The sequence below is a fragment of the Bubalus kerabau genome, chromosome 9, assembly GCF_029407905.1.
Source record: "Bubalus kerabau isolate K-KA32 ecotype Philippines breed swamp buffalo chromosome 9, PCC_UOA_SB_1v2, whole genome shotgun sequence".
NCBI classification, from domain to species: Eukaryota; Metazoa; Chordata; class Mammalia; order Artiodactyla; family Bovidae; genus Bubalus; species Bubalus kerabau.
In genome coordinates, this window is record NC_073632.1 from 46732364 (window position 1) to 46759634 (window position 27271).

At 44.8% G+C, this 27271-nt stretch overlaps 2 protein-coding genes across 4 annotated transcripts in view; one reads left to right on the top strand and one right to left on the bottom strand.

Annotated features, from left to right (window-relative positions):
• Positions 1-1248: 1248 nt before the first annotated feature.
• The window catches only part of TRAF3IP2 (TRAF3 interacting protein 2), a 46287-nt gene continuing 20264 nt past the window's right edge, over positions 1249-27271 (top strand). For 2 of the 3 annotated variants that reach the window (XM_055535175.1, XM_055535176.1), the window contains exons 1-2: positions 1254-1825; positions 14468-15298. In XM_055535175.1, the coding sequence (XP_055391150.1) occupies positions 14476-15298 (823 nt within the window). In that variant the 5' untranslated portion in view covers positions 1254-1825; positions 14468-14475. Of the gene's footprint in view, positions 1826-14467; positions 15299-27271 lie in introns of all 3 variants that reach the window. The other variant, XM_055535178.1, reaches the window with a different exon arrangement.
• Positions 12421-27271, bottom strand: part of LOC129619803 (uncharacterized) — a 100767-nt gene continuing 85916 nt past the window's right edge. The window contains exons 5-6 of the transcript XR_008698129.1: positions 15577-15661; positions 12421-14297 (exon numbers count right to left, since the gene is read on the bottom strand). The gene's annotated coding sequence lies outside the window, so the exon portion shown is untranslated. The remainder of the gene's footprint in view (positions 14298-15576; positions 15662-27271) is intronic.

Below are 27271 nucleotides of genomic sequence, written 5' to 3' on the forward strand. Positions count from 1 at the left end.
TCGCTTCAGTCGTGTCCGACTCTGTGCAACCCCGTAGACGGCAGCCCACCAGGCTTCCCCATCCCTGGGATTCTCCAGGCAAGAACACTGGAGTGGGTTGCCATTTCGTTCTCCAATGCATGAAAGTGAAAAGTGAAAGTGAAGTCGCTCAGTCGTGTCTGACTCTAGCACCCCACGGACTGCAGCCTACCAGGCTCCTCCGTCCACGGGATTTCCCAAGCAAAAGTACTGGAGTGGGGTGCCACTGTTTTCCCCTAAACTAAAAAAGCCTATCATAATAACAATTTTGAGGCAGAAAACTCAAGACCAAGGTAATAAGTGCAATTTTTAAATCTTTTTTTTTTTTAATGAATGAAGTACCACACACTTGTGGGGAAAGGAATCCAGTACAGACATGTGGGTGTTTGTGTGCTCAGTCGTGTCCGACTGTTTGCAACTCCATGCACTGTAGCCCACCAGGCTCCTCTGTCCATGAAATTTTCCAGGCAAGAATACTGGAGTGGGTTGCTGTTTCCTCTTCCAGGGGCTCTTCCCCACCCAGGGATTGAAACTGCAACTCTAGTGCCTCCTTCATCTCAGCTTTTTTACCACTTTTTTTTTTTTTTTAAACCGCTTTTTTACCACTGAGCTACCAGGGAAGCCCCAATATATGTATAGTATACATATTTTATGCAATGAATAGGATAAAAGCCTTCCATTCTCACCCCTTCCCTCAACCCTCTTTCCTGGAGGTGATCACTACTTAATAGTTTGATATGCATTCTTCCAGACATTTCTGTCATTTTTTGGTCATTTGGCAGTTATGTCATGCTTGCCTGCTATGTTCTGGGCACAGTGATAAGTGTTAGAAACAACAGTGAATAAATGTATATAGATACACATACATGTCTTTATCTGTCATATCTATTGGCAAAAACGAGATGACCAGGGTAATGGGCTGACCCTATGGACTCAACTGGCAGGCAGAGCAGCCGGAGCACAGTACACCTGCCCACACCCAGCTGGCCAATGGGCAACTGAGTTCACACCCTGGCCACCACAGCTCCCATTGCAGTCTGCTGTCCTGGCCATCCTGTTTCTAGTGTCTCCTTCAGCAACAAATTCTGTAGGCACCGGTCAAACAAGGAGAAGTAAAGATGAAGAAATAAACTTGAGGACATGAAAAACGCAGCCAGAGGAAGACTGTGTGTGTTTGTGTGTGTGTGTTTTCTTAAAAATAGTCACTTTTTCATGCCTGTGGATGGGGTAAGGAATGTGTGTGTTGGGGTGGGGGTGGGGGATGGGCAGTGAGTCCTCCCTTTGTGATTAAGAGCAGTAAATGCAGTTAGAGACGGTAAGAAGCTTTGCTCCGTACTCCTCCCCACGATCTGCCCCACCCCGGTTTCCTGCTCTGGAGCTGCTAATGAATAACCCATCTTACCACCCCTCCCCGGGCACCGTCTCAGGCCTGGGTGCTTCGACAACCCTGAGGTTCAGGGAACATTCCTCAGCAGTTACTTAGCTGGGTGATGGAAAAAAAAAAAAAAAAGGCAGCCTAATTGGCTAGTGGCCTTTTCTAGTGAATGAAGGTTTCTGTTTTAAGAAGTAAAGTGACTTCTCAGCGGCTGTTGATTCACTGCCCACAGGGAGGTTTTTGAGCAGAGGCTTCCTAGCCTCGGTAGAAATTTGCATACAGCTTCCACTTCCTGCTTCGGAGCCTGTTCCACGGCTTACCTGGGCCGGGAGAGGGTGCAGGGAGGCCTGGAGCGACCCAAGGTAGAGTGGCCCCGAGAAGGAGAGAGCGTGACCACCCGTGGCCGGTCTGTCTGTCCTTGGCGGCTCTAAGGTAAGTGGTTCAGTTGTCACCTGACTGACCTTACTTCTTAACTTCTGATCCATTTTCCAAAACACTGCTTTCTCCTTTACCGAAAGTGCCGTCTCGCTTTCCTCCGCCTGCCTCTCCCCACCTTTCATTTGTTGGTTCGTGTATAGAGAGACAGCTCCGGCTTAGAACATGACAGCTACGTGTCGGCTGTGAGACAGGGCCAGTGGTTTAGTATTTCAGACGGGAGAGCGAAGATTAACTCTTTGAGGAATAGACACACACACCCACACCGCACCCCCCGCCCCCCGCTGTGTTTGAGGACTTAGTGTCCCCACAAGTGTTGATGAAGAAGACTTCCCCCCCTCCCCCTCGCTCACCCCCCTTCTCCAGGGAGGGAACCGGGGAAGTCAAAAATGAAGACTTTGGCTTCCAGCCCCTGGACGCATCAGCGGCAGAGGTGGAAGGAGAATTCCCGAGTTTTCTTGATCCCTCTTTCACTCAGGGAAAAAAAACCAACACCCTGTTCTTGAGCCAGGAAGTCCAGCCCTGTTCCGTGCTGGCTGTGGCTCTGCCAGCCCCTCTGCCCCAGCCCCCCACCCTCCCACACCACCCAGGCATTTGCTGGCACAGACAGCCGGCCTGAGCCTTTAGGAAAAAACAAGGAGAGAAGTGCTGTTATTTGATCTTAGAAGCTTATCAAGCTTCATGTGACTGTAAAGTTCAAGATAGCCTCTTAGTATAGGGGGATATTTTTAAATGAACAGGAAAATAAATAATAAAAACAGAGGACCTGAAACTTGGTTTCAGATTCTTCCTTCTCTGCTTGCTGACTCTATGCTGCTGCTGCTGCTAAGTCACTTCAGTCGTGTCCGACTTTGTGCGACCCCACAGATGGCAGCCCACTAGGCTCCCCTGTCCTGGGATTTTCCAGGCAAGAGTACTGGAGAGGGTTGCCATTGTAACTCTGTGACTTAGGCAATTTACTTTTTTTTTTTTTTTTTTACTTGGGCCTGGATTTCTTCATCAATAAAATGTGGATGGGGGTGGTGAGCTAAGATTATGTTGAAATTCACTTCTAAGAAAATAAGGCGAGGGTGATGAGAATCCCAGAGGGGTAGCCATAGTGGGCGGTCTTAGAAGATATGTGTTTTGTTTACTGATGATTCAAATATATTAATCTTAACTCTCCTACTAGATAGTCCCTGGAGGAAAAGGACTTAATCCTTCTTTACCCTCTAGCACTTAGAATACTATCAAACACCTCGGGGGTGCTCAGGTTTCTTCCACATAAACTGCTCTGATTCGTTTCACTCATCTATAAAAGGTGAAGCCTTAGTCCGGGTGAAAGGCTGGGGAGGGGTAGGGGAGGGGTAGGGGAGGGTACTGGGCAGCCACATGCTCTGTGGGAGAGCTGCCTGGAATTTAGGTATTATTTTTGACTCTAGTTAAATAGGAGAACACAGGGGGTTTCTTGAATTAGTTTATGTCCCATTTGGGTTACCCAGGAAGAAATGGCCTGTGCACTTGCCCACAGAGTCCAGGCAGCGCCAGAGAGCTGGCACACAGGCCTGGCTCCAGAAGGCTGTGTTACTGACTTAGCCGGAGCTGGAAATGACTCCTTGGCTAGACCAGTCTCTTTGTGTGGGGCCTTTAATGGGAGGTGAAAGGAAGCTGTGAAGCACGTCCTGATACCATGTAAGGGTGATGACTAGGATCCGACACATTATTAGATGGTAAACACCCTGAATTCTTAACCTTTTCCAAACCACTACTTTGTTAAAAAAAAAAAAAAAAAAAAAATCATTGTTTCCTTTGAGCTAATCCTCTCCCTTCATACAGTTCACAGGGGCCCTGGTTGAGTGGGATGGGCTGACTCAGGGCTTTTGGTATTGCTCAGCTGTTTCTGTGGAATATGAAGGCCCTGGTATGGTCCTCATCATGCTTTCAGATGGCTCTCTCTCTCATTCTGGGATGAGAGGACAGGAATTTCAAGATGTTTCACCTGTGATGCGTTACTGATTTTTATTTTCAAATAACATGCACCATTATCTGAAATCAAGCCAACTGTAGTTTGCCGCCAGCCAAGCTTTGACCCAGAAAGACCACCCACAGACATTCTTCATCTTGTGTCGTTTGTGATGGAGCAGCCCCTGCTTTGCTCTGTGCTTGGGGTGAGCTGACTAAGCGTGAAGTCTGGGCGTGTTGGGGAGAAGACTGTTAACTCAGGGATACTCACTTTGGGAGGGTTCAAAGATGGAAAATATTTAAGCCTGCTTCTCAAAATTAAGGAGCTAGTGACTTTCAAATGCTCTGAAAATAAGGAGAAGGCAGTCATAGCTGCAGAAATTCAGAATCATAGTTGCAGGCGCTCAGAAAGATCGGCTATGCGGGTAGTTTGCCTAAATTAAATCTATGTTTTAAAGAGTTGAAATCTTGGAAATATCCTGAATTCGAATCATTTTTCCACGATGGACAATTTTCGAGTAGCCTTTCAAAACACATATGAATTGCAGGCAACTGCTGTATGGGAAAAAAAGAGCACACAGATGAGGCATATTAAACTTTAAATTCCTTTCAGATCCAATGAAATGACCCCTAATGTTTGATCATATTTCCTTATCAAAACAACCCTGCAGTCCTTCCGTGAGAAAGCATCTGAGGATTAGAGTCAAGCAGCTCTCCCCCGGGCCCCTTCTGTGTCTTCTAGTGCATTGTCACCGAGGTATTTTTAGTTCATGAAGCCCAGGCTGTCCTTCTCCCTCAGACATTCGACATTCTTTGCGTCTCTTGCCCAGCAGGCCTCCTACTCACCCACGTGTGCATTGATGCCTGAGAGTTAAGCTCGCTCTGTGCCTCTGTGCATGTGTGTTTGTGTGCATGTGTGTGTGTGTGTGTGTGTACACACAGAACTTCCTGGAGACTTGAAGCTATAAACTGGCTGAGGGAGGAAGGTGAGCTTTCATCCCCCTCATGACCTGTGAAGCTGTGCCAGTCTGGAGTGATTTCCTGATAAGGCAGTTGAGATCAAGTCGCTTGGGACTGACAGGAGTCCCCGGGCCGCATGACCCCCTTCCTTCACCCTGAAGACCCAGGCTGGCTGAGGTCTGGGCAGCTCCTTCAGTGATGATGGGAACTTGGCTTTTCCCACCTCCCTGTTTCCTGCACTAACGGTTCCAGTGTTTTCCCTTCTTCCTCTCCCAGGCGGGGTTCCCAGGTCTCCCTCCGGTCGCCCTTCCTTCTCAGTGCTGTTGGCCCAGACTCTTCTGGGCTCAGCAGCTCCCCTCCAACATTCTTGCCTTTTACCTGCACTCATTCTCTCCTTCCCCTTCCAGCTGCCCCTTGTCTTACCCAGCAACACGTCCAAATCACAATTTAAGTGAGCCTCTGTCCTCTACCAATAAAGGACAAATTTTTTTTAACTTTTCCTTCAAAGTTTCCCACTCTTCTGGCTTCTCTTCCATTTTCCTTTCCTCCTTTCCATCCCTTCTTCTCCCTCTCCAGACTTTTTTCCTTTCTGCCCCTTCTTCTCCTTCACTCTGGGGTCTGGACTGAATTAAGAATCACAAATGTGTGTTTAGAGAAACCTTATCTGAAACAAACAAACAAAAGAACCCATGGGCTGGTTTGAGGTTGTTCTCTAAACGGTTTTTACCAGCTTCCAGCACGGTGGAGTCAGTCCATTCCCATTAGCCCCATCAGCCAGTTGAGCAGCTCAGAGGAGTTCCAGAGCGAACTTGTAATCAGGTCGGGTCATGCTGCACTGCCTTCGGCCTGCTGTGAGCTGTGCTGTGCAGGACACAAACAAGGGCCAGTAAATGTTCCCTCATCTCCAGGGCTCACCACTGCTTCCAGTCCTCTGGCAAACCAAGTGGAAGAACTTCTCTGTCTGGGAAATTCTGCAAGTAAACTTGGAAATATTTACTCACTGGAATTTGAACCTGAGCCACACAGTTCACTCAAAACCAACTTCCACTAAGCCAACTATTGGGAAAGTTTGCATGCATTTGGGTAGTAAATGAAGAATGTTAATGAGTTTAAAGTCTTGTTGTTTTTTTAATCCAGAACTTTCAAACACTTATAAAAAAAAAAAAATTACTCCCTGGAGAATGAAGTAAGACCTTGAGAATCTGCAATTGCAAAGATCTGATCCAAATTGGATCTGAGGCTCTTCCTAGCTGTAAATTTATATAGTTATTAATATATTCCCCCCAAAATATTCATGCTGTGTCTCTAGGGCCTTTCAACCCTTTGGGTTGACCCAAAGAATGCTTTAAAAAAAAAAATCCAAGCCCTTGGTAACAGCAAGACTTGATCATTTAGGAGCTAGTAATGTGGGTTATTAATTACTCAGGCTGCTCACTCCTGCCCTTCCTCTGCTTCTTGCTCTGCTATTTGTCTTCTTCCAGGGACATAACACCTTCATTAAATCCCATCCGTCCTTGCCTCAGAGGCATCCCCTGGAAAATATCCCCTCTCTAGATGCATCGCCATTTATCATCACCCTTTGTTTGTGCTCTGTCAACAAGTTTTCAATTTATTTTGAATTCAGTTTATGATTAAAATTTAATGAGATCCAATCAAGTGCTTTTCTCACATCAAGATGCCTCGGCAGTCTCACCCATATCCTCTATTGTAGTGGTTTGAAGGAAAGCCATCACAGGTTTCCAGCCTGCCCATTCTTCATAAAACACAGGTGGCAGGTATCCACGCCTCCTTAGCTTCAAGGTGAATGGTTCTGAAACCTATTTATTCCAGAAGCTTCTAAGGTTTACTCAGCTCCTGCCATCCCCTTTCTCTGCTGCCCCCAAAAGCTGTGCAAGTCCATGCTTCCAACCAAGAATCAGGAGGATTCGGTGCACAGGCTCTGCTGCTGAACTGCCTGGGTTTGAACCCTAGCTCTGCTCTTTACTAGCTCTGTGGCCTTGAGAAAGTTACTTAACCTCCCTGTGTTCGGTTTCCCCATTCCTAAAATAGGGCTGACGCAGTGCCTACGAATAGGGTGTCTGTGAGGATAAGGTAATACATCCAAAACACCTGGAACAATATTTGACCTGGAATTACATTTGAACAAAACAAATGTAAACATTTGACAAATATTAACAATCATTGTTAGAAAGGGTCAGCTTTCTTAAGTATATCCATTTCATTGAGTGTATATTGATTTATCAGCATAATGTATATCAGAGGTTGATAAACTACTACCCTTGAGCCGAAGGTGGCCCATGGTCTATTTCTATACCTGCCTATTGCTAAGAATTTATTCTTTTAAAGGGTTGTGTACAAATGAGCTAATTAAAAAGCAGAGTATGAGACAAGGACCGTTTGTGGTCCACAGGGTATGAACTATTTACTGTCTGGTTCTTTACAGAAAAGATTTGCCAGTGTCTGATCTATGTGGTTTAATGGAAAGAGCTTGGAGATATATAGGCTGGAATTGGCTGTGACTTTGAAAAAGCTGGGCCTAAGGCTCTCTATAGTAGGAATGGTAGTGATACCACATATCCCTCCTCTGACCCAGCTGTTTCAGGACCAGGTGAGATGATGTATACCAAATCTGCCGAAAATACACGTTGGTTAAAAAGATACAGACTCCATACACTTTGTTGTTGTTCAGTCACTAAGTCTCATCTCTTTGCAGCCCCATGACTACAGCACGCCAGGCTTATGTAATAGTTTTAGCATCCAAGTATAAAACAAGCAAACATGGTCTAGAAAAACAGTTCCAAAGCCAACTATTTGTTGTAAAAATAATAACAAAATAACCTTTGTTTTTGGAGAGCTTGATATGGGCCAGACTCTACAGTCAGCACTTTATTTACACCTTCTTCCTTTATCCTCGCAATACCCTCCTGTGGGGCAAATGCTGTTATCTCCCCTCCACACACTTTACAGATAAGAAAAATGAGGCCCAGAGAAGATCAGTAATTTTCTCAAGGTCACACATCTAATCATGCCACTTCAGTTTAGTTCAGTCGCTCAGTCGTGTCCGACTCTTGAGACCCCATGAACCGCAGCACGCCAGGCCTCCCTGTCCATCACTAATTCCCAGAGTTTACCCAAACTCATGTCCGTTGAGTCAGTGATGCCATTCAACCATCTCATTCTCTGTTGTCCCCTTCTCCTCCTGCCCTCAATCTTTCCCAGCATCAGGGTCTTTTCAAATGACTCAGCTCTTCGCATCAGGTGGCCAAAGTATTGGAGTTTCAGCTTCAATCATGCCACTAGCAGAGAAAAAATCCAATCATAGGGAGCTTGACTCTAGAGCGTGTACATCTAAGTCCTGCATATTTTCCACATCATAGAAATATGTATTGATTCAGGATAAGTCTGTCTGGATGGCAGAGGCCATAGTTAACTGTGAACATGGACATCAGATCTGAAAATGTGTGCTGAAAGAGACTTGTGTCCTGTGCACAGCAGGGTTAGGGTCTAATCTAACAGACCTGCAGAAAGACAGGCAGACATGATGGGAGGAAAAGAAGTTTTGGATGAACTATGAGATGAGAAAGGTGGGACTGTGAGATCAGACAGATTGATCATTGGAGGCAGAATGTGATGGAGGAAAGAAAGGTTGCTGGGAACAGATGTGAGCAAAGACTTGGAGGCAATGAGAGAGAGAGACAGACAGACAGACTGAATGGGAAATTCTGTGAATGGGACACCAGGGAGCATTGCCACAGGGGATGTCAAAGCTGCTGATGTCTTGATAATTATCTGCAAAACCAGGCTACTCAGGAAGGAGAGAAAGCAGAGAGGAAGCCAGAGAGACTGGGACAGAAAAACTGACAGATTTGAAGAAACATACTGGTCAGAATCTAAGGGCTAGAACCACAGCTCACAGTCCAAAGGGCAGTGAGATTCCAGAGAAGGAAAACTGCTGTCTCTTGAGTCAATCAGATCAGGAACCAGACCCACGTGCATCACTGGTTCACCTGGTTGTATGCACCTGGTGGCAGGGAGTGGCTTTCCAGGTGACACGAGTGGTAAAGAACCCACCTGCCAATGCAGGTAGACATAAGAGACTTGGGTTCGATCCCTGGGTTGGGAAGATCCCCTGGAGGAGGGCATGGCAAACCACTCCAGTATTCTTGCCTGGAGAATCCCATGGACAAAGGAGCCTGATGGGCTACAGTCCATGGGGTGACAAAGAGTCAGACACGACTGAAGCGACTTAGCACACACACACGTGGACCTGGGGCTAGTCTTCCATTCCTAGTTCGTGCCACTCCAAGTCCACCCATCCCCACTGCGGACAAATGTTTTCACCCTCTGCTGAATGGTCTTTTGTATTTTAAGGAACAGTTTACTCTCTCCTGGGTGGTCTCTGCGCTTCTCTCTCATTGACTCTTAATCTTTGTGGACATCAGAATCACTGGTGAAGCGTTTCCTTTTCCGTTTTTGTCTTATAAGTAGATATACAGGCACTTGGTACAAAACTTAAAAGGTAAAAAAATGCTCTGAAAAGCAAGTCTCCCGCCCGCCTCCACTCCCAGTCACACAATTCCCTTCCTGGAGGCACCCTCTGTTCCAGCTTTCTGACCACCCAGCGTGGACACAGACAGACTTAGATTGGACAAAGGGTAACATATACTCTACACACTGTTCTGCTCCTTCCTTTTTTAACTTCACGATAAATTTTGGAGATAGTTCCAAATCAGTTCACACAGCACTTCCTTAGTCTTTTCAAAAAGATGCGGAGTATTCGTTGCAAGGCTGAACCACAGTTCTAAAAAAGCAGAAGCTTTTTGGATGGGTGAGTCCTTTGCAGTCTTTGCTGTTACAAACCTTGCTGCATTGCCTATCTTCAAAGCCTCTTTGTTTTTACCAAATAAGTCATCTCTCTATAGAGGAAATTCTTGGAAATGAAATTACTAGGTCCAAGGACATTAGATTTAAAAATCCCGATAGTCATGGCTAAATCATACAGATGACACTTCCCTTGGTAAAATATGAGAGGACCTATTTACCTGTGGGACTTGGTGGTGGTGGTTTAGTCGCTCAGTCGTGTCCAACCCCATGGACTGTAGACCGCCAGGCTCCTCTGTCCATGGGATACTCCAGGCAAGAATACTGGAGTGGGTGGCCATTTCCTTCTCCAACCTGTGGGACTTAGAAACAAAAGAGCGCCCTGGCCTTCTCAGAATCTCAAGGGGTGGGGCCTGGGCATCTGAGTTGTGAGCCTCAGAAAGCGCTTCTGAGTCAGAAACTCTTCTGAGGTCCATGGCTGGCCAGCCTCTCCCTGTCCCCAGGGATCTGAAGCCATGAGCTAGACTTATCTGTCGGCTGCATTCCCAACAGCCTCAGCCTCTCCCGGCTTTCTGAGCTCAGTGTCGTGCTGATGAGCTGAGACTGCCCAGAGCATGGCCACCAATGGGGTTCTACAGGCCCTAACTGGGAGGTTTTCTGTCCTCCTCGGGATCACAGACTTCTCTAGATCATGGCTAGAAAACAGGGCTTTTTTGCTTAAAGCCAATTTGCACCCTCTGAAGGAGATGGAAACACAGGCTGTGCCAGGGTTACAACCACCTGCATAGCATATAGAAGAGGTCTGGAGTAAAACAGGTGAAATAGAAATGGTTGGGAGAGGTGGGATACTGAGTTCATTTTTTTTAATGTCTAGTTATCTTTTTTATTACAATATTGACATTAAAGACCAAAAAATAAAACTGCTACTTCCGACCCAACCCACTGATCTGCCCATGGCCCTCTGATGTGGCATTGTATTCTCTGTGACACCCTCAGGAGGGTGGCAGGGTTGTTCTGTCAGTTCTGGCTGAGGTCTAGGGCCGGAGGGGCCCTCGTGGTGGCCGCAGGCCTGCCCCACCAGCTGCTGAGGATGTAGGAGGAGGCCGGGTACTCCGTGTCTGAGCAGATACCCCATCATGCTGCGGGGTAGGCTCACTGTTACTCTGCCAGCAAGGGTTCAGGTCAGCCCCGTCGTGGATGGGACCTCTTCAGGCCCGGCCTCAGGGCCTGACACTTAGTGGAGCTTAATACATATTTGAGAGGAAGAGGGAAGGGTACCCATGTGGTCTAATTTCAAGAACTTGGAGGACTTGGCCCACCAAATCCTCCCCGTCACCCTTCATGGACCTGATTTCCTCACAGTCAGGGATTCTTCCAGCTACATGGATCTGTCTCCTCTCTAAAACAGGCACTGGTCCTTCATTCATTCAACAAATAGTTATTGAGCGCCTGCTAGGTACCAGGTATAATTCTAGATGCTGGGAATACAGCTGTGAACAGAAGAGTCGAAAATCACACCCTCATGAAGCTTACATCCTGGGGGGAGAAGAGAGACGATACACAAGGAATATTGTACTAGGTATTAGAACTGATAACGTCTCTTTTATAGTATCTACAATGGTGGCAACTGCTGAGAGAAGGATAAAGCAGGAAAGGGAGATGGAGTGATGGGAACATGTAAAAAGTTTAGAGGGTGACCAAGGAGCCCTCACGGAGAAAGTGAGAGCTGAGTAAAGACTTAAAAAAGAAAGAAAGCAAGCCATGCAGATATGTAGGGGAAGAGTGTTTGAAGAAAAAGAAATGGCAAGTGCAAAGGCCCTTGATTTGTATTAGTTTGATTTCCTGTACTAGTCATTTACCTTCAGCTGGATTACAAACCACTTGAAGGTAGAAATAATATTTTATGTCTCCAGAAATAATTTTGTTTACCTTTTAATAGATATCCTCTTGGACCTCTTGAGTTATGTGTCACTTGTAGGTATCAACTGTAAAAGAATTTTAATTAAGCTTATGCTTCAGAAGAGGGGGTTCACAGCACAGGGTCAGACACACAACAGGGATCAGTAGTCATTTGCTGTTTGAATATTTGTAGTGACAGATTTAAAATATCGGTGTTCACTGTGTTTGTTAAAAATTACTAATCCCATAGTTTTCCTGAAAGGCTGTTCATTGCCATGCCAGGTTTATTCACTATCATCCAAGGAACCACTTCGTCCTTTTCAGACCAGTTTCAAATCTAGAATTCCCTCCCTAGGACACAACCTCAGAATTCCAGTTATGTGACCACACTCCGGAGATGACCACCCTTGTCACCCTTTTTATTAGCTTCCTCCAAGTCCTTGAAATCTCCTCAGCTGGAAGAGAATTTGCAACTTTTTAAATTTAATTGTATAAGTTTTAGGGAAGCACTTCTAAGGCATTCACATTTGAAACCCAGGGAGAATATAAACAATTGTACCTGAAGTGTGGAAAATGAAAATGAATCGCATACCAAGAAACAGCCGACAGCATTTAGTTCTTTTGCTGGCTGGTTCTCTGGCAGCTTCTCCACCCTCCCCCCGTCCCCCTCCCCAACCCCGTCATTCAGCTGTGGGTCCACAGATGCTTGCTGAAGATTATGTAACATGCAGCCAGTCCTTTGGAAAATACTTTTGCTTCCTGACCAGCTGAAGCGCATGTTGTATGGCATATCCAATTTCAGAGCTGTAGAAAAACTGTGAGAAAGAAAGGAAAACAATGGTGAACATTTTTAAATGCTCAGAAGTTGAAATATGTGTGTTTTGGGTAGATCTAATCAACTGATATCGGTTGAAAGGTGTGTGTTTTTCCAGAGTCTAATCAGTTTTGGTGCTGAGGTCTCCTCTCTGCAGAGCCTTGGGGCCGGAAGCACACCCAGACTAGACAGCAACCTAGAAAGCCCACGGCAAGGAGGGAGGGAAGGTTGGCGGGGACTGGGAGCCTGAGGGAATTTTCTCTTGTGAGAAAGTGGTACAGAGGTTGTTTGGAGATGGGTAAGTCTGATACCAAGTGAGGGTCAGAGAAGTGTTAGCGGACATTCATTTGGCAGAGAGTGCAAGGAAAACTCAGGCTTTCCTGATGGGTCAAGCGGTAAAGGATCTGCCTGCAATGCAGGAGACTCAGGTTCAACCCCTGGTACAGGAAGATCCCCTGCAGAAGGAAATGGCAACCCACTCCAGTATTTTTGCCTGAGAAATCCCGTGGCCAGAGGAGTCTGATGGGCTACAGTCCATACAGTCGCAAAAGAGTCAGACACTGCTGAACACACACGGCAAACTGACATCTCTTTTTATAGGCCAGGAAGAAAAATGTGGGAAACCACTGATCCCACTTCTGCTTCTGCGGGGCAGCGTTTTAAAATGCATGTGACTTCCCTAGTGGTCCAGGGGCTAAGAGTCCAGGCTCCCAGTGCAGGGGGCCCAGGTTCAAACCTTGGTCCTCATCAAGGAACTAGACCCCACATGCCGCAGCTAAGACCTAATGGCAGCCAAATAAATAAAAATATTTTCTAAAGTATGTTGCTTAAAATGCATGCTGTCATGTTGCCACTGGGTTGGGTACTAGGCTCAAGAGAAGGGGAATTCCTATTTTTCCAACTTGTCTTAGAGCAGTAACTGATGGGCATCGTGCCTTGGGGCAGTAAGCCCTCAGTGAGTGAGTGTGGTTGAAATTCTACAGGGATGAAAGAGGAATTTAAAGATCCAACCACCAGCACCACTCCTTTTCTCTGTATGGTATTTGAGGCATGTTGTGTACGAGGCCTTCACAGAACAGACCGCTGGGGTCTTTTCTTGTGACTCCTTCACTCCCACTCTCCCTGCTCTGGCTCCCCATCCTCACTTCAGAGCCATCTTTTCCCCTTACCTGTCTCCTTGCTTCCCCTGGAGCCTAAGTATTCTGGGGCATCATTTCAACCAATCTGATGATAAGGGGAGGACAATTTTCCTTCCCATTCTGTCATGTTGGTTAAGAGTTCTATTTCTATGGGTAAAACAGTATTCCCTGGACTGTGGGCTGACTGCTGTGGGCTAAAGGCTAGTTTATTGAGCCTTGTCCATGGAGCTGCTACATCACAGGCCAGATGGTCGTGCAGGCATCATGCAAGAGGGAATTAAGTCCTCCAAATAACCTATGCTGTAACTGGAAAATGTCACTATGACCTTTTTTCCAGTGCTTTTTAAACCCTGGCTTTAAAATTCTTTTTTTCTTTCTTTCTTTTTAAATTAGGCAATAGGGCACATGGAGCAATAGTTTAAAAGCTCAGAAGGTGAAAATTCTCCCTCATCCTCCTCTCCCTCAGCTTAGCCCCATTCTCAAAGGCAACCAATGCACTAATGTCTTACGTGTCCTCCATACACATTTTATACGTGTACAAGCAGATGTGCACACACGCACACACATACTCACACATTCCCCTCTCCTAATTTTTTCCCATAAAATAGCAGCACCATTTACACATTGGTCTGCACCTTGCTTTTTTTTTTCTTATCACTTAACAGTATATTGGAGGTCATTCCACATCTATTACTGATATTTCTTTCATCATGGATTCCAGACACACACGAAGCAATCCATGTTCTGATCATTTCTCTTTCCTCAGAAATTGGCCATTGGTTTTCATCTGTGTCTTCCCCTTGCTGGTGTATGACTTCTACCACATGATGGTCCAGTCACATTCTTTGAATAGCCTTCCAGAAAAAATGATCTTCATAAGTCTTAGTGCCTTTCCCTGGAGGATAAGCAAATGATTTTACGTGACTGGGGGCTCTGCCAGCATGTTGGTGTCATTCTACTGTTAATTTAAACCACATCTTGAATGGGGTCCCTTAAGGTCATGAAGTGGGGACTTCAAGAACTGACCTGACTTCTGAGGTTGTGGCATGTTTTCTCTTGTTCCAGACAATAGAATGAACCGAAGCATTCCTGTGGAGGTGGATGAATCGGAACCATACCCAAGTCAGTTGCTGAAACCCCTCTCAGAATATTCCCTGGCAGAGGAGTCAGAACCGCCTGCTCCAGATGCAAGGAACATGGCGCCTAACAACTTGTCTGCATCCCCAACTGCTCAGTCTTCCTCCAGAGACTTTCCTCAGGCTCACCCGCCCCTGCAACTATCAAATCTCCAGCAGCCTGTGTCCCCGAGGGTCACCTGCCTGCGTGCCAAAGTCTTGGCAGAGAGTGAAGACAGCTTGTGGAGGAGACACATGGATCCCAGCAAAGACTTCACCTCAGGCTCCTATGCAGCCGGGGAGCCCGAGACTCAGTCTGTGGCTGGAGCCCTCCCCCAGGAGCATCAGTTTTCCATTACGGAAAAACATAATCAATGGCTGGGATCTTGGCTTTCGGCAACTTCCCCTGACACTGGCCATGACTCTGACAAATCTGACCAAAGTGTACCTAATGCCTCAGCAGACCCCCAAAGTGGTAGCCAGGAGATGGTGCCCCGGCCTCTCAGGAACCGAGCAGCCCCAGACCCACCTACAATAGACACGGGGTATGATTCACAGCCTCAGGATGTCCTGGGCATCAGGCAACTGGAAAGGCCACTACCTCTCACCTCCGTGTGTTACCTCCAGGACCTCCCCAGACCTCTCAGATCCAGGGAGTTCCCTCAGTGTGAACCTCAGAGATACCCAGCATGTGCACAGATGCTGCCCCCCGAGCCCTCCGTGCAAGCTCAGTGGAACTATCACTACTATTGTCCTGGAGACCCTGACCACCAGGTGCCATGTAAGTGAGTTGCTCTCCCCTGGATGTTGTGGCCCGGGTAACTGAGTAAACGGGAATCTCGCGTCAGTGTCTCGCATCGCTAGACCAGCACAGGCAGGTCAGAAGGCAGGGAGGGCATTCTGCTTCCTATGGGGCCCTCCATGTGCGTTTGGATTTGCAAGGGGCTTTAGAAGAATGCTTTATCTTGGCCCAGAGCCCGTCTCACTTGGAACCTGCCTCTCTAGGAAACGTTAAGAAGAAAACAGACTGCTCTCTAGGGTAGCTGAAGTGAAACTTACCTAAAGGCAGGGAGCCATCCCAAATGACTTCTAGAAAATTTTGTTGTCCAAATTCTTGGGCATTCTTTACATGCTTGTTCTCCACCTTAGATTTTTCAGAGAAAGAGGCCTTCAGTCAAAAAAATCAGAAGGTGCCCAGAATGTCATTGAGACTTCAAATTCATGGCATTACATGAAGGTCCCATCATTCCTGTATTTCTGTTGCTTAAAGCCCTTTGGAGGTTGAACCATCCACACCTACCCTACGATCTAGCCACACTCAAGGACTGGCAGCCCCCTAACATGTAGAGCTACTTCATAGACCCCTGCATTTGTCCACGTTCTTCTCTCTACCTAGGATTTTTCCCCTTCTTGTATACATTTGAACCAGTTCTATATCTTTTAACTGTTCTCTCAAGTTCTAATGTGTATACTGTAAAGTTTGCCCTTCCTCATTCATTGAAGGGTAGTATATTTAGTGTATGCAGCCATCACTTGGAGAAGGCAATGGCACCCCACTCCAGTACTCTTGCCTGGAAAATCCCATGGACAGAGGAGCCTGGTAGGCTGCAGTCCATGGGGTCGCTAAGAGTCGGACACGACTGAGCGACTTCACTTTCACTTTTCACTTTCATGCACTGGAGAAGGAAATGGCAACCCACTTCAGTGTTCTTGCCTGGAGAATCCCAGGGGCAGGAGAGCCTGGTGGGCTGCAATCCATGGGGTCGCTAAGAGTCGGACACGACTGAGCGACTTCACTTTCACTTTTCACTTTCATGCACTGGAGAAGGAAATGGCAACCCACTTCAGTGTTCTTGCCTGGAGAATCCCAGGGACGGGGGAGCCTGGTGGGCTGCTGTCTGTGGGGTCGCACGGAGTCGGACACGACTGAAGTGACTCAGCAGCAGCAGCCATCACTACATATATCTTTTAAGACTTAGCTCAGGTGTCCCTCTGACAGCTTCCCCAGATCACTCCCTTCTTCAGGCTCTCTGTCTCCTTATGCTCTGCCTGTTGGCACACCTAATGCCAGTATGGCATCTACTTTGGGCCTTTTTTACATCTCTTGTCAGACTGTAAGCTTTTGCACATCAGCAACTTACGTATTTTCAATACATAATTCCCCAGCATTTAACACAGTGACCAATATATACAAGACTCTCAACAAATTATGTCCAGTGAACAAATAAAATGCATCAGTACAGTAAGCATCTCTGAAAGTGATAAACTCTTAGACTGAGGTAAAAGGTCCATTACAGTTCATGATGTCAAGTCTCCATGAGGCTGCTGGAAAATAGCAATAGGGCTTTACAGATGAAACACTGGCTGAGAGGCTGGGAGATGCAATATTTTTCTTAGCAAATAAATATCATATCAAAAACAGTTTGAAGAGTCTGACCAAATCTGATGCCTAGCTTTAAAATAAATTATGGAAATAATCACGAATCCTATAATCAATCACAATTTATTTATTTGTACATGTACATTTAATATAAAGCTTCCTAAAGCAAATTCAGCAACAGGGTAATTCATAGTTTAAAAAAAGAAAATGTGAGGTAAAAGAATTTAACTTAGATGATGCCTGAAAGAAAACAGGGAAGAATGAATGAGTTAGGAGTGAGGGTAAGAGATGAGGCAGCAGCAGGGCTTTGGGAGAAAGAGCCCCTGAGATCTACAGCTGGGACTCTGGTGTTGGTGTTGGATGTTGGGCAGTCAGCTGACTGTGAAACAAGAACATCACTGGTGCTCCGAGTGTTCAGGAACAGGGTGAGTGTACTGATGAAGTTCCTTAAACATAAATCACTGAACCTTGGCAGGGTCAGAATTTGCATTTTTTTTCTCAATGATTTTTAGGTTAAAAAGGAATCCCACAATACTTTTTTTTTTTTTAAGATTCTACTCTCTGCATTTAAAGGTAGTTTTTCTGATCATAATAGTAATATTTGTTCACTTTCAAAACTCAAATATGCCCAAAAGCCTAATTCATGTTTCTGTCACTCAAATATAATTCCTTATTGGGGTTTGACATATTTACTGGGGGTTTTTGCATGTATATATTTAATATGATATTAAAATAACTTCAGGATAATTTTCTAGCATTGTTTCAAAATGTTGCATAGTATTTCATCAGATGGATCTATCAAGTTGTTTTTAAGCTATTTTCTGTTGTTGGATATTTTAGTTCCCCATTTCTGAGCCAATAAGCAATTATACGATGCATCATGTACCCATGCTTTTATCTGCATTTCTGGTTAATTCCTTAATGTGTGGAAGTGTGAATGCTTCGTCAAGGGCTTTGTGATGCTAAGTCCCAAGCAGTTGCCTTAAACCACTAACAAGAGAAAGCTTCACTGTGATAGACAGAGAAAGCGTGGACTATTATCATTTGAGGGTCCCAGGAAGATCTTCCCACTTGAAGATATTTTTCCTATTGAACCCTGAAAGGTCACCATTAGCAATCTAGTCCTTGGAGGTAAGCATTGCCCTCCCAGGGCAGGCTCTGTTAAAATGCAAACGCGCCTGCTGGGAACACTCTTAGTCTCTAACACCTGCTTTCTTTATTCAGATTGCCTCCCCTTGTTCTCTGTCTTATTTCCTTCTATTGACTTGGGGAGGAAAGGGGGGCCTTAGGATCCTGGGAGTGAAGACAAGCAATGAAAGGCAGAGAGGAGAAAACTGGGACAGGAGAAGGGACGAATTCACGGAAGGTGTATAAACAGCCAATAAGTGTATGAAATCAAGCGTCACATTACTGGATTTAAGAAATGCAGATTTTTAAATACATATTTTTCCTAATCAGATACACAAAAATAAAAAGCCTGGGACAATATCTAGTGTTAGTGGGATTATGGGAAAATGAACATTCCCATCTACTCTTGGTTTTTTTTTTAATATATTTTGTGATTTTATCTATTTATTTGTGGCTGTGCTGGGTCTTCGTTGCTATGCTAGGGCTTTTCTCTAGTTGCAGGAAGCAGAGACGACTCTCTAGCTGCCGTGCACGGGCTTCTCGTTGCAGTGGCTTCTCTTGTGGAGCGCAGGTTCTAGGGCGCTCAGGCTTCAGTAGTTGCAGCTCCCAGACTCTAGAGTACAGGCTCAATAGTCATGGCACACAGGCTTTGTTGCTCTGCGGCATGTGGGATCTTCCCAGATCTGGGATCGAACCTGTGTCTCATGCATTAGCAGGCAGATTCTTTACTGAGCCACCAGGGAAGCCCCCATCTACTCTTGATAGGAATATAAATTGGTACAGTTTTCCAGGAGGCAATTTCACTATCAAAATTTTAAACGTGTCCTATTTGGTCCAGCGTCTCACTTGTAAGAATCTATTCTATAGACACATTCAATTAGCATGTAAAAATACATGAATGAGGACGTTTATTAAAGCATTGTTGTATTAGAGTAAGAATAAAAAATCTAAAATGCCTATCAATAAGGGGGAAATTATTATAAATAATTATCAAATTATGTTATAAAGGATATAAATTATTGTAAATAAGTTGTGATTTATTTATACAATAGGCTATTAAGTCCCTGTTACTACACTCTGACATAAAAAAGATTAAAGAAGCATGCTATGTGGATCCCATACATGCTATTTTTTTAACTATATATGTTTAAAAATGGCTTGAGAAAGACTGGAAGATGGCCACAACCATTAACAGTGATCGTGAGGGGGAGGGGAATAAGGAATTAGGAGAGACAGGGAGATTTTTCTTCTAACTCTCTATACTTTTGTTAAATTTGTTATAGCAAACAGGCATTACTTTTATAATGTAAAAAATGAGTAAAAGTTAAAAAGAAAAAGGAAATGAGAACATGTGGGCTCACCCTAAATCACCCCACATGTGCCTTGGCCCTGGCCTCCAGCGGCCTCTAATTACAGGGAAGAGGGTCAGGGTTGGGCTGGTTTTGCCTGGGAAAACCAGTGCTTATATTTTGTCCTCAGGGCACTGCAAACCCGGAATATTTCTGAAGCCTCTGATAGCAAAGGCTCCCAGGAAGGTTGCCATGAGGATTAAATGAGATAATGTAGTAAAGACACTAGGAAAGTAGCTGGCTTGTAGTAAGCTATCAAAAACTAGCAGCTCTTAGTTATTATTGCTATTATGTAAATAGAACCTGCAGCCCAGCCCTGTAGAGTGCCCCTCTGCTTCTAGATCCCTCTTGCTGGCACAGATTTTAAGCATTCAAAGCAGGTGTACAAATGCTTAGTTTCGTGTCAGGGCTATCACTGCACTTAATTGCCAACAGAACCGCTTCAAAAGAGCTGTTCACCTAAGCAATGCTCTTGCAGTTGGAAACCATGGCTACACGATTCTACTTGGCTTTAGAAGATTATTACTTCCTCATCTGTTAGTGAAAATATAAATAAATGCTCATCATGCAAATGGCACAGCTTAGCCCCTGCAAGTTAAAGCACAAATGGTTATTAGTCACTCCTTTCATGTAAAAAAAAGTTATCAAAGTAGGTGAAAACAAAAGGTGGAAAAATCTATTTCTTTCCTTCACCATCATCCCCCAGAGAAGTCAGCCTCTTACTGCCTCAAAATCCTTCCTCTGAAGGTCACCAGAATGGAGGTCATGGCTCTGCAATCAAATAAAACCCTTGACGCAAATAAATTGGAAAAAAAAAAAAAAAAGAATGTATTAAGTCTAAAGTGCTCTTATCTTACTGTAAAATTCTTGCTTTCTATACCAAAGAGACTGAATAAAATAAACCTGTGGACACATGCCCACTATTGCTCATATAGACCCCCAAACATGATTATTTGTGTGCTAGAATGCATGCACAGTTAAAAGTAAGGAAAAAACAAAGCAGATGGAAGAGATGATAAAGAAAGGCAGTCCCTTTCAGGAACTACAGCTGTTTACAGCTGGGGGAGTTCCTGTAACAGTTTATATTGGCCATCTTGTCTTCCTGGCTAAACTGATTGTGTTATATCATCATGATTTTTTTGACAACTTGAAAATCACATTTTACTTTCTCCCTCATAAATTCTTTTAATATCATTCTTAATAAGGAAGAAAAATGTTGAATGTTTTGACTGATAAGTGGAAAACCTCATTTAGGATTTGGTTTACAAATTCCAAGTGGTCAAAGCCCAGTAACACGAAGACCGTGTGTAACCCAAGCCAAGAGGATCATAAGATTGACGAGCAACATACAGTTCTGGGCACCCATGCATGATTGTGCAAGATTTGTATTTTTGTTCTGTGATGAGCACTGCGTCAGGATCTAGGAGTTACTCTGCTAACAAATCACTTATCTATCACATCCCCCACCACCTTCTAGACTCCATCTTCTTGATGGAATTCTAGGCACGGAGCACAAGTCTCTGGGGGAGATATCTTGGGGAGTGGTTCTTAAGTCTATCGTGTAGGTGGCTGCTGGCTTGCATGTCTCCTACTCGTACACTAACGAGTGTGGGTTTATGTTTCAAAACAGACATCCACAGACAAACAGATTTTCTCTTTCTCTCCTGATTTATTTTGAGCAGCTCAGGAGAACTATAGCCTGTTTATCTCTAGTCATTGCATGCTTAGCCATAGAAGTTCAGTAATATTTGTTGAATGAATAAAAAGAAATCTGTTTCCTACTTCCTAGAAAAAGAAGTGATTCCCTAATTATGAGTAGAGGCTTTGTGATTTCAAGCCTTTGAAAGGCTATCTCTTTACTTGTCTTATGGGAGGGCAGAGGAAAGAAAGGAGGTCACTGGGATTTAGAAACAGACCTGCTCATTTGTTCATCAATTTATCCAAATATTTGCCCAGTTCTTTGCTAGGCACTGGGTGTACAGTAGTGAATACAACACCCTGTCTTTGTGGAGTTCATAGTCTACTGGAGATAAGTCTACTGATAAGTAGAAATCAGCAAACAAAATAACAAAGAGTACATGTTATAAAGAAAATAGCCAGATGTTAGAGCAAGCATTAACAGCATGGTGAGAGGAGGCCTCTTTGAGGAGGACACATTTGAGCTGAAATCTAAAGGATGAGAAGGTAAAGGAAGCAAGGATTTTAGTATTGTTAATGTACTGAAAGCAAGTGAGTGGAGATGGAGCAGAGTGAGCAGTGAGAGAATGATAGCTAGAAAATGAAGGAGGCAAGGACTGTGATATGGAATTTGGATTTTTTTACTCAGTTTAACTTCATCTTCAGGAAAGCAAAAAATTGAACTCTATAATCCTGAATAAGGAACTTAGAACAGTACTTGGCATGTAACAAGTACTCAGTAAATATTAGCCATTATTACATATACCATACCCAACTAAACTAGCAAGCCTTGGTCAAAATAGTAGAAGGAAACTATCAAAACTTGAGCAATGAAAAGACATTCATTTATCTGAAAATGTAGATTTTATTTCGTGACTTCTTCACACAACCAGCCAAATTCCAGTGGAACCAGTCAAGTTCCACTAAGGAAATCTTATTTCTTTGTTTTAAACAATCAAAAGACAGCATAGAGAACTCTTTTGTCAGTACCCTAATTTTAAAATTGAGGTGGATCATTTTCATCTGCTCATATAAACCATTGTAAGCTTTTATCACAGGTGGCCATTTCAGAAACAAGAGTTACAGCTAATCAAACACTTAGTCCTCATGCCTTAGTGATTTTAATGATATGATTTGTTGCTATGAGACAAAAACATGTTATGCGAGAAATAATCTGTTCAAAATCATATGACCTTGCTTCAAAGGCTTTTGATTAACAGCACTAACATACACTTTCTGGAAAAGAAACAAACCCTATGATTAGAGCTTGGTAGTCCTTTTAAAGCAAATAAAACCTTATTAGCCATTTATTAATGGACATGGGAAGCAAGAATGGCTCCAAGCATTAAAAACTTTCAAGGCCACTAGCAAAGTTGCTCCTCTTTCACTTTTCTTTCTTCTTCCTACCTCCAAAGGAGACACTGAAAAATATCCCAGATGGAGAGCAGATGAGAAATAGACTCCCTAGAAGACCCAAGACCTAGCAGGCAGATTGTGCCATCCCACATGGCTTTGCTTGTGCGTATGTATGAAGTTGACTTTGTAACTTTCAGTCTTCATTCATAGATTGAGCATCCCTCAGGTATTGGCACTGTGCTTTGAGGCGTGCTGGCAAACAGATACAGTGCATGCTTTTACAAAGCTTGGAGTCTAGTAGGCAAGGCAGGCAAGAAGTTGACAAGTAGGAGTCATGCTTACTTACACAAACATGAAAAGTGCTAGGAAGAAAGTAAAGTGATGAGACGAGATAAGTAACTGGTGAACAGATGATATCTGAGCTGAGCCCTGAATGTCAAGAAGTTGATCTGTAAAGATACAGGGCAAAACACTCTGAGCAGAGGGGATGGCAGACTCAGGCTCCCAGAGGTGGGGACCATCTTGGCGTTCAAGATGAAGAAAGAGCCAGGGTAGCTGGGGCTTGCTGAACTTCTGAGAGTGTGCTGCTGCTGCTGCTGCTGCTAAGTCGCTTCAGTCGTGTCCGACTCTGTGAGACCCCAGAGACGGCAGCCCACCAGGCTCCCCCGTCCCTGGGATTCTCCAGGCAAGAACACTGGAGTGGGTTGCCATTTCCTTCTCCAATGCATGAAAGTGAAAAGTGAAAGTGAAGTCACTCAGTCGTGTCCGACTCTAGCGACCCCATGGACTGCAGCCTACCAGGCTCCTATGTGTAGTAGGAGATAAAATCAAGAAGGGCAGGGACCCCATTCATGCAAGGTGGATTTTAAATGCAGTAGGAAATATCTGGAAGGCTGTATCTATAGCTAGCTTTGTAAAGGGTCTATCCATACAAGACTCACCTAAAAACATGGCTGCTGCTGCTGCTGCTGCTAAGTCGCTTCAGTCGTGTCTGACCCTGTGTGACCCAATAGACGGTAGCCAACCAGGCTCCCCTGTCCCTGGGCTAGCTCTTGCCTAATGACCTGATGGCAATGGCACTTTATGGTCTGTTCTAGCTGGGAAAGGGCCTTTCCTGGTGGCTCAGTGGTAAAGAATCCCCCTGCCAATGCAGGAGACATGGGTTCAATTCCTAGGTCAGGAAGATCCCCTGGAGAAACGAATGGCAACCCACTGCAGTATTCTTGTCTGGGAAGTCCTGTGGACAGAGAAGCCTAGAGGGCTATAGTCCATGGGGTCTCAAAGAGTCAGACAAGACTTAGTGACTGAACAACAACTGGGGAAAAGAGCACCAAGAGAGGCCAGTCCTATAGCCCTGAAACTCCAGCTGGTGAGGTGGACCCCTTGGAACTTATCTGACCTGACCCAGGATGGCCATAAAAACAAAACCTTGTTTTATGTTGTTCTAGATCATAGGGGTCTCTGTGGTTCTGTGTCCCCATTCTTAGAGATGCCATCCAAGCCCTGGTCTTTGTCAGCCAGGGGGTAGGCACAGGCATATCCTTTAATCCTCCTCCCCTTCCTTAAGCCCCAGATATCATGACCAGGCCTAAGCAAGAGCAGGGCAAAGGTCATGGACAGGGCCTCAAGACAAGCTGTGTTCAGAGGGATGTGGTCAGTTGTGCCAGAGGAAGCATGACCTGGTGTCATGGGTCAAAGCAGACAATAGACTAAATCCAGGGAATCTAACCAAGCTTGAAAGACTGGCTGGGGCACATTTCCAGGGTCACCCAGTCAAGTTTCCTGAGCCCACACAGTGGGGACCCGGTAGTGGCCACACTAATGAACACACATATTATTAGTCTTCTGTACTTGAGGCCATATTCCTCTAGATGGTTCTTGACTACTTAGCAAACCAAGAATAAAAATCTTAACCACAGTCTCACCCTCCACATCCTGGTGCTGCCGACCTGCTTCTTCTGTTATTTCTTGCTCGCTTGCAAGTTTTGTTTCACCCTACTTCCCTGCAAGTATCCTACCTACATGACAGGCAAATTGGTTATTACTTTTATAATCAGAAGAAGAATAAAGACCAGTAGAGACCTTTTGAGTATCAAGGTTCCTTCTTGCCCTAACTAGCTATGCCTGCTTGATCATCCAAGTTCTTACTTGGGCAGAGGTGGCAATACTTGGATCCCCAGGATGTGCTTATGGGGCAATCCACGTGGCTCTTTTTGCAGGGTTATACGTGCCTCTCTCCAGTCCTTCTACAGGCTGAGCTCACCCCAACGTGCATCCAGCCTCTCAGACTTCCCACACTCGAGCCCCGTTGGATCTGGACAGTCCCCTCAGAGCCTTCCTCTCCCACTCTTCCTGGGTTCCTTGCATCCCTCCTCTGGCCCTCACTTCTCTTCTCTCACCAGCTCAGGCTGGTTGCCTTTAATCCTTTGGGACTCTGTTACTCCTGGGCCTGGCTGGGGTTAACTTTCTCCCAGGTTAGAAATTCATATAAGTTGATGTGAGGACTGGCTTTGCTCTAAGACCTGCCCTCTTCTAAGTGCCTGGCCCCAAGTACTCATGGCCTTTAGCAAGAGGGGACTGAGACAGTTGTGAGGTGTTGCCAACTGCTTGGCTACTTCCCCGGGATATGAGCCAAGTTTTCATTCATTTACTTCTTTCTAAGAGGGATTGAAAAAGCTGACTTGAAACTCAACATTCAAAAAACAAGGATCATAGCATTCATTCCCATAACTTTGTGGCAAATAGAAGGGGGAAAAGTGGAAGCAGTGACATATTTTTTTTCCCCTTGGGCTCCAAAATCATTGCAGTTGGTCACTATAGTCATGAAATTAAAAGACACTGCTCCTTGGAAGGAAAGCTATGACAAACCTAGATAGCACATTAAAAGGCAGAGGCATCACTTTGTCAACCAAGGTCCATCTAGTCAAAGCTATGGTTTTTCAAGAAGTCCCATACCAGTGTGAGAGTTGGACCACAAAGAAGGCTGAGTGCCGAAGAACTGATGCTTTCAATCTGTGGTGCTGGAGGAGACTCTTGAGGGTCCCTTATATGCAGAGTACATCATGAGAAACGCTGGGCTGGATGAAGCACAAGCTGGAATCAAGATTGCCAGGAGAAATATCAAAAACCTCAGATATGCAAATGACACCACCCTTATGGCAGAAAGTGAAGAAGAAATAAAGAACCTGTTGATGAAAGTGAAAGAGGAGAGTGAAAATGTTGGCTTAAAGCTCAACTTTCAGAAAAATAAGATCATGGCATCCAGCCCCATTACTTCATAGTAAATAGATGGGGAAACAGTGGAAACAGTGGCTGACTTTATTTTGGGGGGCTCCAGAATCACTGCAGATGGTGATTGCAGCCATGAAATTAAAAGACACTTGCTCCTTGGAAAGAAAATTATGACCAACCTGAACAGCATATTAAAAAGAAGAGACATTACTTTGTCAACAAATCGTCTGTCTAGTCAAGGCTATGGTTTTTCCAGTGGTCATGTATGGATGTGAAAGTTGGACTATAAAGAGGGCTGAGTACAGAAGAATTGATGCTTTTGAGCTGTGGTGTTGGAGAAGACTCTTGAGAGTCCCTTGGACTGCAAGGAGATCCAACCAGTCCATCCTAAGGGAAATCGGTCCTGGGTGTTCATTGTAAGGACCGATGTTAAAACTGAAACTCCAGTATTTTGGCCACCTGATGTGAAGAGCTGACTCATTTAAAAAGACCCTGATGTTGGGAAAGATTGAAGGCAGGAGGAGAAGGGGACAACAGAGGATGAGATGGTTAGATGGCATCACTGACTCAATGGACATGAGTTTGGGTAAATTCTGGGAGTTGGTGATTGGCATGGAGGCCTGGCGTGCTGCGATTCATGGGGTCGCAAAGAGTCGGACACGACTGAGCAACTGAACTGAACTGAACTAGACAGCAAGGAGATCAAACCAGTCAATCCTAAAGGAAATCAATCCTGAATATTCATTGGAAGCACTGATACTGAAGCTAAAGTTCCAATACTTTGGCCACCTGATGCAAAGAGCCGACTCATTGGAAAAGACCCTGATGCTGGGAAAGACTGAAGGAGAAAGGAGAAGGGGGCGGCAGAGGATGAGTTGGTAGATAACATCACAACTCAATGGGCATGAATCTGAGCAAACTCTGGGAGATGGTAGAGGACAGAGGAGCCTGGCATGCTACAGTCCATGGGGTCACAAAGAGTCAAACACGACTTAACAACTGAACAGCAGCAAAGAGGGACTGGTGTGTATGTGTGGGGGGGGTGTGTGTGTGGGTGTGTGTGTCCAGGGAAGGAAATGAACAAGTAGTGATTCTGTAGCTATCATGAGAATAATTTCTCCTAGCCTTGGGTTTTAAAACTTGGGGAATTATGGTAGGAATCATGGTGATCTGGACCCCTTGGAATGTATGTGACCTGACTCAGGAAGGCTATAACAGCAAAACCTGGTGGTATAGCTCATCCTAGACCAAAGGGTTCTCTGTGGTGCTACCTCCCCATTCTTAAAGATGCCCTCCAAATCCTGGTCCTTATCAGCTGTGGGGCTGGAATCAGCTCAGTTTGGATTGTTTTAAGCATCTTATTTAAATAGGGGCCTATGTTGAGCTCTGTGTTTCCAATTTAAAACATTAAACTCATGATTTCACAGATGTTTTTGTTTAGGAAAACAATAAAGACAATGACTCAGTTTAATGAAAGCTATCAAGTAAATAATAGTACAGAAATGTGGCAAATATCTCGAAGGTGGTAAATGATATATGGAACCCTCAGTTGGTATAAAGACAAAAATTTGCACTGAGCTTACCTCTCCTTTCATGCAAAGGAGACACAGTCAGTCTTTCCTGTTTTCTTTGC